Source organism: Scyliorhinus canicula, chromosome 9 (assembly GCF_902713615.1).
Source record: "Scyliorhinus canicula chromosome 9, sScyCan1.1, whole genome shotgun sequence".
Lineage (NCBI taxonomy): Eukaryota > Metazoa > Chordata > Chondrichthyes > Carcharhiniformes > Scyliorhinidae > Scyliorhinus > Scyliorhinus canicula.
Window position 1 is genome coordinate 16,203,015 of NC_052154.1, and position 16,393 is coordinate 16,219,407.

Here is a 16,393-nt window from a genome sequence, read left to right on the forward strand (position 1 = left end):
AGGAAACCAGAGAACCCGGAGGAAACCCACGCAGACACAGGGAGAACGTGCAGACTCCGCACAGACAGTGACCCAGCGGGGAATCGAACCTGGGATCCTGGCGCTGTGAAGCCACAGTGCTAATCACTTGTGCTACCGTGCTGCCTGCTGTAGGAAGGATATAAAGGCTTTCGAGAGGGTGCAGAAGAGACTTAATGAGAGTGGCTCCAGGGATGAAGGACCTGAGTCACGTGGATAGATTGGAGATGCTGTCGTTCTTCTTAGAGACGAGAAAGTTGGGAGAAAATTCATAAAGGTGTTTAAAATCTTGAGCGGCTTAGGCAGAATGGATAGACGACTAGAGGATGCAAATTCAAAGTGATTGGAAAAAGAACCATCAGGGATATTGAGGAAAACTCTTTTATGCAGTGAGTGCTTAAGGGACGGGAATGTGCTGCCTGAGTGGTGGAGGCAGATTGAACCTGGGCTTTCGAAAGGGACTTGGATAAGAAAGTAAAGAGCAAAAACAAAAGCAGTGCTAAGAGGAAATGGTGGGAACTAGCTGGGTTGTCCTTGCAGTGAACTGGCATTGCCGAGATGGGCTGAATGTCCTCTTCGCCACTGTAGCCACTCTATGATTCTATGAAATGTCTGGGTTGGTTTAGATAGTTTTAATCATTTCGCTTCCAAAAGCACTTGGACAGTAATATTGCCAAGTGGGCTCTGCTTTCCGTCAGTAATTAACAACTCATTTTCTAATTTTCGCGTATTGCGCGTAACCATCATCACTGAGATCCTGTAACTCTTCAACTTCATCTTCCTCCTCTTCCTCGTCATCTGACTCGTCTTCCTGAAAATGAGCGTGAAGAACTCTTGGGGGAGTCCGGAGCTGCAACAACATTGAGAATGGAAGTAAACCACAAAGAACAACCCCATGAGAAGAAAATGCAGACTACAGTTCAGTGGTTCAAGCACAAATGCCTTAAGATTACATTTGCGCAAGTATTGACATTCAAAATCTGGATGCCTTTATTTAAAAATACATGTCCTGTTATTTTAAACATTTTAAAATAAATGATTTGAATTTTACATTTGCGGATTATTCTAATGCCCGCCCAGTGTGACGCAAAAGCCAAAGAATTTTAATTAGAATTTGGGTAGCACTGTTGCTTCACAGCGCCAGGGTCCCAGATTCGATTCCCGGCTTGGGTCACTGTCTGTGCGGAGTCTGCACGTTCTCCCCGTGTTCCGTGTGGGTTTCCTCCGGGTGCTCCGGTTTCCTCCCACAAGTCCCGAAAGACGTGCTGTTAGGCAAACTGGACATTCAAATTCTCCCTCTGTGTACGGAGTGTGGCGGCTAGGGGATTTTCACAGTAACTTCATTGCAGTGTTACTATAATGTAAGCCTACTTGTGACAATAAAGATTATTATTATTATTAGATGCCCAATTGATTCCTTATTTTTATTTTTTTAAATTACATTTTTTCAGTTAAGGGGCAATTTAGCATGGCCAATCCACCTACCCTGCACATCTTTGGGTTGTGGGGGTGAGATCCACGCAGACATGGGGAGAATGTGCAAACTCCACACGGACAGTGACCTAGGGCCAGGATCGAACCTGGGTCATCGCCATGAGATACCAGTGCTAACCACTACGCCATCATGCCGCCCCGCAATTGATTCCTTATAACTGAAATCACACGCAGAGTTCAGTATACAGGAAGTTGCCACTAACTGTGTTTGTAAATAATGTTGATCATTTTCTACATTGGCCAGATTCCACAAAGATCTGTGTCTGTGGCAAGGATTTCCCCTTTCCTGGCACCAAGTCAAGGAGATTGCTGGGCATCCAACCACAGTGATGTTATCAAGCAGCCAATCACATTGAAGTATTCTCATGGAGGGCAAAGCAGGAAGTGAAATGCACTAAATCTTTCACTTTTAATCAAATTTAGAAATTCCAAAATAACAATTGGGGCACACAATGGGATTAAGGTGAACATTGAAATATTACAAAGAATTAAAAAAAAAATTTTTTTAAGTGTGAATCTTTTATCATCAAGGAAGAATCTGACACTCCAAAAATATAAAATGGGTTTTCCAGAGGCTAAATTAAAAAATCGACTACTAATGCAACCAGGTGTACTTTGTCAAGGAATTTTAGAGTGATATTTAGCATTACAATTCCCTGTCAGTTCAGTTATATATTTGATTGCAATTGGGGGTGTGGGTGTTGTCATGATATGCAGACACACACATAATGATATACAGACAAGTAGCTAATGGACACAGAGAACAGGACATGACCAATAAGCAGGCAGGACACTCAGGGGTGGGATCTGACTATAAAAGACACGAGGCAATCACACTCCGCCTCTTTCCACTGATGAACATCTAGAGAGTCAGTCAAGGGTGTTGTTACAATCTCACACCTCCACCACGTGGCTAAGAGATAGTCTGGTTCAGTCAGACCGAGTAACCACACTTAAATTAGCAGAGTGTCAAACTCACAGAGAACTGTGCTAACGGTGCTATTTGTTCAATAAACCTGATTGAAGTAACTTCAAGGTCTCGAGTATCTTTCTGATCTAAGCTGCATCCAGTTGCAGCCAGTGTTAGACCAGTGTACCTTACACGACAGGTGTGTGTGTGGGGGGTGGGGGTGGGGGTGGGGGGGGGCTTGAACTTTCTGGAGACGCGTTGAATCACTGACAGCAACGTCTGAACTTTCACGTTTAACTGTACACGTGCAAACTTTAGAAGATGCGGCCAGGTTCAGAGAAGTATTGATGGAAAGTGCTGACAGATTGCCCATCTCTTTACTCTTGCTTAATCTAAGCTTCTTGCGCTCTATCTGGTATCATCGAATCTCCCATTTCGTTCATCAAATTATCTGAAAAACAAATGCTACGAGGTTTGTGAAGAAACACTGACAGAATTGGGTATATGTTTATTCAAAGGAAATGCAGGCCTCAAAGCTCTCTGTCTCTTTTTGCACCACGCAATCGCCAGGCATTGATCATCTCCAACTAAAGAGAATCAAACCATCTCCCCATGATATTCACTGGCATTACTATCGCTGAAAACCATACCATTTACCAGAAATTTAATTGTCCTAACTATACTGTGGCTACAAGAGCAGGTTAGAGGCTGGGAATTCTACAGAGGGTAACTCACCTCCTGATTTCCCCAAAGCCTGACAACCATCTACAACTCAGGAGTGTGATGGAATACTCTCCATTTACCTGGGTGAGTGAAGCTCCAATAATGCTCAAGAGGTTGGACACCATTCGGGACAAAGAAGCCCACTTGATCAACAGCCCATCCACCATATTGAACATTCACTCCATCCATCACCTACACACGATGGCAGCCATGTGTACCATATACTGCAGCAACTCATTGAGGCTCCGTCGATAGCACCTTCCAACGCCCCAACCTCCAGCATCTAGAAGGACAAGGGCAACAGATGCACGAAAACACCACCTGCAAGCTCCCCTTCCAGCTACGCACCATCCTGACTTGGAATATGGCGCCGTTCCTTCACTGTCACTGAGTGAAAATCCTGGGACTCCCTTCCTAACAGCACTGTGGGTGTACCTACACCACGAGGAATGCAGAGGTTCAAGAAATAGCACATCGCCACTTTCTAAAGGACAATTCAGGATCGGCAATGAATGCTAGTCTAGCCAGTGACAACTGCATTATGTAAAAGAACAAATTTTAAAAACCCAAATCCCACTAGCTGGTGCAGACTTGGTGGGTGAAATCCTTCCGCCGTGTTCAATCCCACAATTCTATGATTAACACTTAGGGCGCAATCCTCCGCAAATGTGGAGAGTCGTAAAGGCTGCCGTGAAACTGGCCGTGTTTCACGGCAGCCTCCGCGCCCCCTCCCAGGACCCGATTCTCCCCCCCGGGCGGGTCTAGCAGCGCGGCCCCGTGAAGCACGGCATCGTGGGCTTAGCGACCGTTGCTAAGTCCGCGCGCCAAGCGTCACAGCGGCTGACGCGCACGATGACATCAGCCGCGCATGCGCGGGTTGGACGGCTCCAACCCGCGGATGACGTCATCACGCAGATGCGTCAAACCCACGCATGCGCGGGCCGTCATTCCCCTCAGCCGCCCTGCAGACTGATCCTGCGGGGTGGCGGAAGAACAAATAGTGTGCGGGTATCGGTCCCGCTGCCCGTGATCGGTGCCCACCGATCGCAGGCCCATGCCACCCTACGGCCGTGCCAATCGGTGCCATGGTTGTCCGGGACGGCACTTTGCGGCCGTTTTCACGAACGGTGAGAGCAGGTGTCATTACGTTCGTGAAAACGGCCGCAAAGGCCTGGGAACTCGGCCCATCGGCCTGGGGAGAATCGCTGTTCGCTGTAAAAAACGGCGAGCAGCGATTCGTGTCGTGGGGCGGCCGTGGGGGGGGGAGGGGGGGGGGAGAATAGCGGGAGGGCGGGAAAATTGTCGGGAAGGTCCTCCCGCTATTCTCCGACCCGTCGTGGGCAGTGGAGAATCGCGCCCTTAGTCTTTCTCATCTCGTAGGTTGGTTCTGATTACTTGGAGGGACAAGAGAGAAATTTTCCAGTGTAATTTTTACCTTGTTCCTGTTGGACTTTTCTCTCTCCCTTGTTGCCTCTCCCAGGCGTTTACCTGGCTGCGGGAGGGAGAGAGTGAAAGAAGTGTTTAGTCCTGAAACTGCTGCTACCATGGCGTGTTGCAGGCTTGATTGGCCAGCTGATGTTTTCGCACCCGTCACTTTTAAATGTTGATATGATTTTCATTCATTTCTTGCTGCGCTAAGTTACACTTGCCTGCCTGTGGTGGTATTCCACTGCCAGTCGCTTAACTAGGAAGAACAGGTTGAAATATTCCTTTACCTGACTGCCTGGAGAAGGCTGTAAGCTTGAACTGCTGTGGGTCTGAGATGGACGAGCGTCATTCTCAAATTCACTGATGCAGACCTTTGACCTGAAAGCCTGTGGGTGAAAACAATTCACATACAACAGGTTAAAGAAAGAATCTAAAGGGACAAGGGGGCGTTGGGGAGGACTTTGGACAAGGCTCGAGGGACTGAATGGCCTCCCTTCCATCCTGTGGTGAGCCGCGTGCCCAGCTGCTGGACTGAAGTGACTTTGGAAATGGGGAGGGGAAGAATAATCTTACCCAACCCGTATGATCGGTACAATTTATAAATTTGAAGATGATACTGAGAATTATTTGCAGTCGAATCTTGATGTTCTGGGAGATTGAGTTCATGGCTGGCAAATTATGTTTAATTTGGAAAGGCGCCTTGCTATGCCAGTGGACATTGTGAACATTCAACATTTAGTGAAAAGCATTAGAGAAGGTGAAGAGGTAGAGATCTGGGTGAAATAGTGCCTAGACCTCTAACGGCTCATGAGCACTGATCTGAAGTAATGGAGCATAGAGGATATTCGGATGCGCTCATAAGAAACTTCTCTTATAAGACTTGGCATAATATTTTGTCCTTGTACAAAATCTTGGTCAGGTTTCTCTTGGAAGCAGACAACATTGTGGCACAGTGGTTACCACTGCAGCCTCACAGCGCCAGGGACCGGGGTTCAGGGGCTGGTTTAGCACACTGGGCTAAATTGCTGGCTTTTAAAGCAGACCAAGGCAGGCCAGCCGCACGGTTCAATTCCCGTACCAGGCGCCGGAATGTGGCGACTAAAAGTTTTTCACAGTAACTTCATTTGAAGCCTACTTGTGACAATAAGCGATTTTCATTCATTTAATTTTTCATTTCAATTCGAATAACTCTCTGTGTGGAGTTTGCACGTATCCCTTGTGTCTGCGTGGGTTTCCTCTGGGTGCTCCAGTTTCCTCCCCACAGTCCAAAGATATGCAGGTTAGCTGTATTGGCCATGATAAAATTGCCCCTTAGTTGGGATTGCAGGCATAGATAAGGGGCGAATTTCTCCCAAGGGGAGACAAAGTGCCGATGCCGGAGTGAAAACCAGAGTGTTTCACTCCGGCATCGGAGGCCGCTCCTCACCCCCTATTCTCCCACCCCCAGCGGGCTAGGAGCAGCGCCCTGTCAATTTCGGACGCCGGGCCATTGGCGGCGCGTCAAAGCGGCGCCGCGTAAATGACGCGGCCGGCGCCGCCTAAATGAAGACATGGAGGATTGATCTTGCGGGGCGGCGGAGGGAAAAGAGTGCTTCTTTTAGAGACGCCGATCGGTGGGCACCGATCGCGGGCCAGACCCCCACTGAGCACCCCCCCGGTGCGTGATCCTCCCTCCGCCCCCCACAGGTCGCACACACAGCGTCGCACGCTGTTCACACCGGCAGCGACCAGGTGTGGTTGGCGCCAGCGTGAACCGGTCGGATTGGGCAGGCCACTCGGCCCATCCGGGCCGAAGAATCGCCGCTCGACCGTTAGAAACGGCGAGCGGCGATTCTCTGAGCGGCCTGTCGTAAAACGCGGCATGCCGTTTTGGGGGGGGGGGGGTGGGAGAATCGCGTGAGGGTGCCAGGGCGGCGTGGTGGGAATCGCCCGGCACACCCGCAATTCTCCCACCCGGCGTGGGGGTCGGAGAATCGCGCCCAAGGTGTTCTTTTGGAGAGTCAATACAGACTCAATGGGCTGAATGGCCTCCTTCTGCACTGCAAGAATTCTGTTCTATGGAACATTGAGTCCAGTTTAGATGCCTCGCATTGGGTTACCTTAAGATTTTAGTGGGCGGCAGGTGTAAATTTATAGAAAACAAAAAGACTTTAGAAAGGCTGCAGAGGAGGGCCATTAAACTACTTGGTTGTCAAAGATAGGCCAAATGAGTTGGGCCATCACACTTCAGTGATGAGTAGCTTTAGGGTGTTCTGACTGGGGTGCTTAAGGCAATGAAGGGAATCGATTATGTTTCAGTTTGTGCCAATAAAATGCACTGCTCCAACACACTCTGTGTTCATCTCTCAAATTCTACATTTAAGCAACATGCTGGGTGGGATTCTCCGACCTTCCAGCCGCGTGATACTTGGCGACATGCCGTTCGCTGGTGGCAGGACTATCTGATCCCGCCACTATCAATGGCAATTCCCATTGAAGCCATCTCAAGCCACCGGGAAACCCACGGCAGAAGGTGCACTGCCGGTGGGACCAAAGAATTCCGCCAGCGTCATCGGCAGGAGTATTCCGGACGTTGATTTTAAAATTCTCATATTTTCATTCAAACCACTCCATACCCTCACCCCTTCCTAGCTCTATAATTCCCTCCAGTTCCACGACCCTGTGAGAGATACCCGCGTTCCTCTCATTCTAGCCTCTTGTGCATTCTTGATTTTAGTTGCTCCACCATTGGTGGCCGTATCTCCAGTTGCCTAGGCCTAGGCCTTTGACTTAAAGGTCCCAATGGTGGTTTGTTCAATGTTTTTTGAAACATGTAAATCGTCTTTTGGGTTTATCTTCATTTATATAGCGAAGGAAAGGAAAACTTTGAATGCAAACACACTCGCCTCGGTTGCATGTAAAATCCTTTCCAAAATGATATTTTCTATTTTCATTATTTCATGAGATGTGGACATCACTGGCAAGGCCAGCATTCTTTGCTCATTCCTAATTGCTCTTGAACTGAGCGAGGCCATTTCAGAGGTTGGTTATGAGCCAACCACATTGCTGTGGATCAGGAGTCACCTGTAGGCCAGACCGAGTAAGGAAGGCCGATTTCTTTCTTTAAAGGACATTAGTGAATCAGATGGGTCTTTATGTCAATGGGTCTTTCTGTCAATGGATGATGATTTCATTGTCACCATCACTTTCAATTCTAGATTTACTCATTGGATTTAAATTTTAACCCAACCCCCGAGAGCATAAGTCTAAGACTCTGGATTACTAGTCCAGAGATGTTACCACTATGCTACCGTCTCCCCCAGTTTCAAACTTCAATCATCACAAGCATTGCCTAGCTGCGGGACATCAATTCACACACATGAGAAAGTGCTCATCACCGCCAAGCCTTGTGGTGAGAGAAATGTAAAACAAGGCGATGAACGGTACCACAGTACTTGTTGTAGATTCCTGGCAGCGGGATTACTTCACGACTCCTTGTTTTGTCTCCCACCCTTTTCAGCCTCGACAACGCCATGGTCTATGAGCGTTTGCCTTTCATCTAGATGTTTCATTTATTTTTTGAAAAAGGTGCCTTTTAAATCCTAGTCAGCACAGTGGGCTAAACGGCTGGTTTGTAGTGCAGAACAGGACCAGCAGCGCGGGTTCAATTCCCGTACCGGCCTCCCCGAACAGGTGCCGGAATGTGGCGACCAGGGGCTTTTCACAGTAACTTCATTTGAAGCCTACTTGTGACAATAAGCGATTATTATTAGTCTATATTTCTTGCAAAGCTGTCTGCTGGATGTTTTCTGACAGGGGATAAACACAAGTTACTTCCATTCATACCGCCAGATCCTTCTCTTCATCAAAGTTGTTCAGATGTTGGAAGGCATTCGTGTACATCTCAAGGGCTTTGGAATGGAATATCATCTCGACGGTCACAAAGTTTGAGAAAATGGCCTGGGAATAAAAAAGAAAGAAAATTATCTGAGTTTTGCAAAGGGAGTCAGGATCCAGTGACCAGGTGCTGACTCCTTCAGTTTCCCTTTGCGACTATCACAAGACCCCCGTTCTGATGCCTGATTGGGCTCCCTTTGAGAATTGCAACAGGTTGCAAATGCTTTTACAGAGAAACCTACATGCAAGCTCAATAAAGCATGATAGCGCAAAGGATGAAACGAGAGGAGGGAACTTAGGCAGTGGTGCTTTGGTTTCACTGAGCTTTAGGTTTTAAAGACCTAATTATCATTGGATGCAGGGCCGGCCCAAGGTACTGGCAACTCGGGCAGTCGCCCGGGGCGCCATGTGTTAGGGGGCGCCAGAGACTCGGGTCCCGCGCATGCGCAGTTGGGCCGGTGCCAACCAGCGCATGCGCGGTGGCCGCCCTCCCCCAGGGCGGCCCCTTCCGACCCCCCCCGTCCGCCGCCCGCCCCCTCCCCCCCCTCCCTCCGTCCCCCTTTCTCCGTCCCCCTTCCGTGCCCCACCCGCCCCGCCCCCCCTCCACCCCGCCCCCCCCTCGGCCTCGGCCCCCCCCCCCCCCCCCGGGCCTGCACCCCCCCCCCCCCGGGCCCGCCCCCCCCTCCGGGCCCGCCCCCCCCCTCCCGGGCCCGCCTCCCCTCTCGGCCCCCCCCCCCTCGGCCCCCCCCCCCTCCCCCCAAAGGGCGCCGAAGTTCAGCTTGCCTGGGGCGCCAGCAACCCTAGGGCCGGCGCTGATTGGATGAGGGAGGGTGGGAGTCTTTCAGTTTGAAGTTCTTGAAGGGTTGAGTTAATTTTATGGTTTCCTGGGATTGGACATTGCCGGCTGGGCAGTATTTGTTGCCCTTCCCTAATTGCCCTTGAACTGAGTGACTTGAGAGGCTATTTCAGAGGACAGGTAAGAGTCACCCACTTTCTTGTGGGCCTGGGGGTTATATGTAGGCCAGGCCAGGTAAGGACAGCAGATTTCTTTTCCGAAAGGGGCATTACTGAACCAGATGCGTTTTCACAACAATAAATAATGGTTCCATGGTCCCGGTTACTGAGACTCTTTAATTCCAGATTTTTCCTTTAATTGAACAACCACCATTTTCTTCTGCGGTGGGATTTGAACTGGTTCCCAGAGGATTAGCCTAAGATCTACTAAGATCACCAACCTAGGGACATTCGCACTACACCACTGAGTCCCCAGGTTCATAGAATCAGAGAATTTACCGTGCAGAAGGAGGCCATTCGGCCCATCGAGTCTGCACCGGCTCTTAGAAAGAGCACCCTACTTAAGCCCCCACCTCCACCCTGTCCCCATAATCCAGCAACACCATCTAACCTAAGGGCAATTTATCATGGCCAATTCACCTAACCTGTACATCTTTGGACTGTGGGAAGAAACCGGAACACCCGGAGGAAACCCATGTAGACACTGGGAGAGCGTGCAAACTCCGCACAGACAGTGACCCAAGTCAGGAATCGAACCTGGGACCCTGGAGCTGTGAAATAATTGTACTAAGCACTGTGCTATCGTGCCGCCCAGGTTCAAGTAGTAGCCTGGAGAAGGCTTTGAAACTCAGAACAGTGTGAGGCAGGGTGTGAGTCTGAAAGAAAGGCAGGAAAGTGAGACATTATTTCTGAGTAAAGGATTCAATTCCGATCTTCGTACCTTAATGTCCTTCAGTTTTTGCTGCTGAAATTTGAAAATGATCTCCTCCAGCTGATGTGTGGTGTGGCTGACATCGACTGAAGCCTTCTGAACACTGGCTTCAGCCTGGGGAAGAAAACCAACACTTTCGTTCAGACAGACATGGTCATTTAGAGGACACAAATAAACTTTATACAGATTAACTTTCGTATGAAAGATACACTGCACGCCAAGGGGATACGTGCAAAAAGACGTTCCGCTGAAATTAAGTCGGCTAGCCATTAATTCTCTTAAAGGTGCATAAAAGATCATGCCTTGTTGCATTGTTTCAATGTAACCAAGTTTCTGGAGTACAATCTCTTCTCTATTTGGGTCTGTTGTGTGTTGAAACTGGATCCTGTAGTTTTGGAAACTACTTTTAAAAAATACAGCATCAAAGAGAAATATATATGAATGAGCATCTGGTCTGAGGGCAATGTTACTAACTCTTGGCTGATAGTCACAAGCACAACCTATGTCTTACTCAAGAGTCACATTCGAGAAAACTGCACCATGATATGATAGGGCAAAGGTCTACGCTCCTGCTTTCAGATCAGCCAGGATTTACCTGAGTGTAACTCGAAGGGCTGAATGGCCTACTGTTGTTCCAATCCCCCAAAGTCACTATAATGTCAGAACTATGTTGTGACGTCTGAGAGATCTCTCACACTGGATGCAACATGCTGTGCTTGGGGACAATTGAATAGTCAAGCAAAGGGCATCAAGGATCAGCGTTTGGAGCAGTGCTTTAAACACCAGTGGCGGGATTCTCCGGTCCCCTGTTTCTTGGCGGCGTGCCATTCACTGGTGGTGGCATTCTCTCTTCCTGATTCTTATCCACTGATTTCCCATTGAAGCCAGCCCATGCCACTGGGAAACCCAACGGGTAGGGATGCACTGCCAGTGGGAAAAGAGAATCCCAATGGCCGGGGAATTCTGACCTAGATCTGGAATCCATGGCCGAATTCAGTTGGGAGGAATGGGATGACATTTCCCCCCCGTTTAATGGCTTTAAGCCGTGGTGGGCCAGAATCTTGGAACTCCTTCCTCAACAGAACTTCACCACATGGACTCCAGGGGTTCAACAGGAAGGTGATCATTACCTTCTCAAGGGGGTTCTAATGATGTACAATAAATGCTGGTCTTGCTATTGTTGGCCATTTTCCCAGAATTTAAAAAAAAAGTTCCATGTTAAGTTGACTTATGCCTTTTAGCCCAGTTCCCCATGGACATGGGATCACAATAGCAAACTGTTCCCAATTCAGTATTAGCTGCCACTAGTCTAAGGACTGATTCACCTCATTCAGGGGACAGTGTTGTGAGAAATGGATAAGCTGTGGAGCATTGCTTCAACCTGAAGTAATCAGACACTGCACACCCTCGGACTGCACAATCCAAATTCAATCGAGTCACACATCTGAACAGACTTATTGGGCCGAAAATTGTTGGGGAAATGTAATCATGTCATTGTGTAATATTTGGAATTTTTTATTTTGTTTGAACCCTTACTTTGGACATCAAGAAAGTTGTTTAAACAATTTCAGGAGCCCAATGGTCAGATTGTGTAATTGTAGAATGACACACTCACGCTGTAAAATAGAATCTATTGTGTGACTCTTTTGATAATAATCTTTATTGTCACGAGTAGACTTCCAGTAACACTGCAATGAAGTTACTGTGAAAAGCTCCTAGTGTCCACATTCCGGCGCCTGTTCAGGTACGCAGAGGGAGAATTCAGAATGTTTAATTCACCTAACAGCACATCTTTGGACTGCAGGAAGAAACCGGAGCACTCGGAGGAAACCAACAGGGAGAACATGCAGACTCCACACAGACAGTGACCCAAGCCGGGAATGGAACCTGGGACCCTGGCGCTGTGAAGCAACAGTGCAACCCAGTGTGCTACCAGAATAACACATCTAACACTGAGAACGCCCATTAGAGCAATCCCTTACAGGAATAGCAGATACTGCATTTAGTTATAATGGATCTTCATTGCTCCATGGACCAAGCTTAAAATATTTAGGGTGGGATTTCCCAAGCAATAGGTGGCCCTCCATTAGCCGTTGGCAGCATCTTCAGACGATTCTGGCCATAGTGTCCTGGCCAATATTTAATCCATGTTTAAGATTCCCTGGCCAGTGGTACCAATCTCACATAGTATACCCTGTCAGGTCCCTTCAGAATTTTGCATGATTCAATTAAATCACCTCTCATTCTTCTAAACACCACAGAATATAGGCCCAATTTTCTATTTCTTACATCAGAGGACACCTCCCTCATCCTAAAGACAATGTAGTGAACTTTCACTGTACCACCTCCAACCCAATATGTTGTAAAGATGCACTTTCAGAGTCTTCAGGCACGATTCACCCAAAAAATGGCTACGGGCGCGATCCATCGGCCACGCTGCTCCAGAAAAGCAGCTCGCTGCGGCAGTGTGGCCAATTAAAGCCGGGAGACCCTGCTTCCAGAATCTACCTGTCTGGAAACGCCTGGTGAGGCGCAACGTGACCTCGCGAGATGTTGCAATGCGAATCCTGCCCACAATGGGCGGGATCACATTTTGGCAAATCTCCAATCTGCATATAAGAGCGAGACAGTAAGCCTCACTCTAATGTGTGGATTCCCTAGGTAGCTGAGGCTTTTGGATTCAATCCCTTCGCCACAGAGACCTCGGGCGACCACCATTCAGCATTGATCCCCACAAATGAGGATCAGACAAAACAGCACTAGTGGAGGGATCTCCCAGGGGATCAAAGGCCCCCAGCTGCATGCCCTTTGGGCAGGGTTGTGCCAGCCTGGCACTGCCAAGGTGCTCAGGTGGCACTGCCAGCTGGCAGATGCACTGCGAGGATGCCAGGTTGGTGGTGCCTGTGTATTAACTTTCTGTGATTCATGCATGAGGACATCCAGATCCCTTTGCACTGAACCGTTTAGAAGTTCCTCGCCATTTAGATTAAGTTGCCGTTTTATTCTTCTGACCAAGGTGGGTAACCTCACACTTACCCACCTTGAATTCCATCTGCCAAATCTTGGCTCATTCACCTAACCTATCCATACTTCTTTGCAAATTCCTTGTTTCCTCATTGTAACTTGCTTCCCCACCTATTTTAGTGTAATCTCCAAATTTGGCTACAGTACATTTTATCCCTGCATCCAAGTCATTAGCATAGATTGTAAATAGTTGGGGCCTGAGAACCCTGTGGCACAACACTAGTTACAGCTTGCCAACTAACAGAAGATTAATTTGTCCCCACTCTGCTTTCTGTTGGTTAGCCAACCCTCTGTCCAAGCTAATATGTTACCCCAGCCCCTTGGGATCGTAGCTTGTGTGTAAACCTCTTATACAGCACCTTATCAACTGCCTTCTGGAAGTCCAGATATACTACATCTACAGGACCCCCATTATCCACTTTGCTTGTTACTTCTTCGAAGAACTCAAACAAAATAGTTAAACATGATTTACTCTTCATAAGACCATGTTGACTGATAGATTGTGTTTGGACTATCCAAAATTTCCTGTTCCTACTTCCTCAATAATGGATTCCAATAATTTCTCAATGACAGACTTTAAATGCCCTCTGAAATGGAAAGTGGGCCCAGCCAACGAGGCCCAATCCTGTGAACAAATTTAAAAAACAATAAAGTAAGGACCAACACTTGGTGCTGGTGTTAGTTGACCCCACAGATTCCAGAAGAAGTTCAGAACATTTCATTCCGTTCCAGACAGGTTTCGTAACAAGTTCCTCAAAGAACCTTAAAAAGGCACAGACTGGAGGCGAGTGCCTGCTCTACTCCCTTCCCATTGATGGTCCAATGAAAACTCAAAACTGTCCCGGAGCCTTCAGATTGCCAACTTGGTCACGTGACAGGATTTTCAAAGCCTGCCCTTCCCGGGGTCCTCACCCCGTGACCCTGTGAAAGTCTGGGCTCCAGTCTCCGTGGTGATGCTTCATATGTGAGACCAGGCAGCCAAAATTGGCAGATATTCCAACTTGCAATCATGTTTCATTCTGCAACCATTTGAAATAAAGCCATTTTCTTGCCAGTTGTTCACAGTGTAGTGAAGAGGAGTTGGATATCTGCCTCCCAGTGTAGCACCGTAACACATTCCCCTGCTGACGTCAGCTCACTCAGCACAGACCAGGGGCTAAACGTGCGACTTTCCCAACCTACACAGATCAATTTCACAATGGGAAATACATTCGTCGTCTAGCCAGTCAGGGAATTATAATTTGTGGTCATTAATCCTTACTGTGCCCCTTCTGGACAGCCACCTGTTCACATTCATCGAAACAATCTGTTTAGGGCTAAAAATGTACCAAATTACATCATAAATAGTACGTCAAAACATTTTCTGTTCAAGCAGATTGTAAGCTCTTGAATTTCAGCTACAGCTTTCAAAGTTACGTACCAGTGACTGTAATACTCAGTTAAGGAAATAACCCTGAATAGCTGGAAAACTACTTCTAATTTCACTTACGTTCCTTCTAGGGTGGCACATATTTTACACACCACCGTCCCTCACTCGCATATTTGAAGACTGGAGGCGACACATAAATAAGGTGGGTGTCCAGTCCGTGCCTTCCTGCTCACCCCTGTCCTGTCTCCTATGTTATGAGCCGTCTGTTAGCGTATTAAGGCCTTCAAGTGGCCTGATGCCTTCTTTACGGGGGAAGGTGAAAAGAAGGCAAACAGCACAAAAGTTTTGACAGCGCAGGTAGCAGTTGGTCGGAAACTTGGGGTAGCTCCTTTTGGGGGGGGGGGCGTGGACGGGAAGGAGAGGAGAGGGGCAGGGATTATCTTTTGCCTATCTGGGGAACCCTCCCCCCACTTTATGACTTAATTCTTGCCTTTTCTAACACTCCCCTAGCCCCATCCCCCCCCTCACTGGGACCTCACAGCCCTGCCCACCCCAAATCCCCAGACTTATATTAACTCCGGTATCCTTCTTCGTTGCTGCTTTGAGACTGTTTGTAGTACCAGCAGTGGCCACTACTCTCTCCTGGTGCTACTGAGTCTACAGAGCAGCTGGCCAATCATATTGGCTGGTAGGTCTCGAGGGTACGGCTTCCTGCCCTTGAGAGGCAGAACTCCCACTCTTAACTAATAAGGCTGTCCCCTGCATCATATCACTGTGGGGCAGCCACATTTCAGGTCAGCAAGGTGTCATGACAACTTTTAGGTCGGGGAGGACAGCTCTATCCCTTTGTAAAATCCACCCCAATGTTTCTACAACTTCCATGCCCATGGAAGCTTTATCTGGGCATACAAGGTAATCCATGGGTATGATTTAATGGGGCAAAAACAAAGTCCCGTCTTGGGCATATTTAGCCGGATGTTTATCGGCGAGGCTGCACCTCATTTCCTGCACTTCCGAGCTCAGCCTGTCAGTGCTGGAAGAGTATTCGCGGATCGGGGTTTCATTTATAAATGCCGCCCAGATCTTTGAACCACCCGGAGCCATCCCACCGTGGCTACCAGGTGACCCACTGCACCCAACGTACTTCTTAGGGGGTCCTCAAACCCCCCACCCCTCCACCACCCACTTCACCTCTTAAGGGCAAGGCACCCCCAGGCCTGATCCCTGCCAAGGGCAACCTGGCACCTGGGCAGTACCACTGCAGCCTGACAGTGTCAAGGTGCTCAGGTGCCAGCAGGAGTGCCAAGGTACCACCCTACCCAGATACCAACCTCACGGGGGGTGGGTCGCCCCCCCACCCCCCCCCCCCACCCCCTCCCACCCACCCCCCCCAGGTGCCTTTACACCTGGCCCATGTTTGTGGAAACTAGTGCTAAATGGCGTGGTCTCCGATGGGAGGGCGTTAGTTCCCAGGCCTGGGGGGAATATGGTGGAGACATATTTAAATGAGCCTAATGGCTTCACCAGAGCTTTGTTGCCGTTCAAGGACATTAATGTAGACATGGGAGCAAGACGGTGAGTTGACATGTGAAATGAAAAATGAAAATCGCTTATTGTCACAAGTAGGCTTCAAATGAAGTTACTGTGAAAAGCCCCTAGTCGCCACATTCCGGCGCCTGTTCGGGGAGGCTGGTACGGGAATTGAACCGAGCTGCTGGCCTGCATTGGTATGCTTTAAAAGCCAGCGATTTAGCCCTGTGCTAAACCAGGCCCTAATATATCATGCAACAGGAAGGTCGGGGTCATGCATGCGGAGTGAGTGAAG

General features: G+C 48.6%; 1 protein-coding gene across 2 annotated transcripts in view; it reads right to left on the reverse strand.

Annotated features, from left to right (window-relative positions):
• Nucleotides 1-635: 635 nt before the first annotated feature.
• The window catches only part of LOC119970966 (CBY1-interacting BAR domain-containing protein 2-like), a 38,505-nt gene continuing 22,747 nt past the window's right edge, over nt 636-16,393 (reverse strand). Inside the window, exons 5-10 of one of the 2 annotated variants that reach the window (XM_038806075.1) lie at nt 14,620-14,625; nt 10,185-10,289; nt 8,399-8,512; nt 4,861-4,959; nt 4,581-4,637; nt 636-868 (exon numbers count right to left, since the gene is read on the reverse strand). In XM_038806075.1, coding sequence (XP_038662003.1) covers nt 728-868; nt 4,581-4,637; nt 4,861-4,959; nt 8,399-8,512; nt 10,185-10,289; nt 14,620-14,625 — 522 coding nt within the window. In that variant the 3' untranslated portion in view covers nt 636-727. The remainder of the gene's footprint in view (nt 869-4,580; nt 4,638-4,860; nt 4,960-8,398; nt 8,513-10,184; nt 10,290-14,619; nt 14,626-16,393) is intronic. The other variant, XM_038806076.1, reaches the window with a different exon arrangement.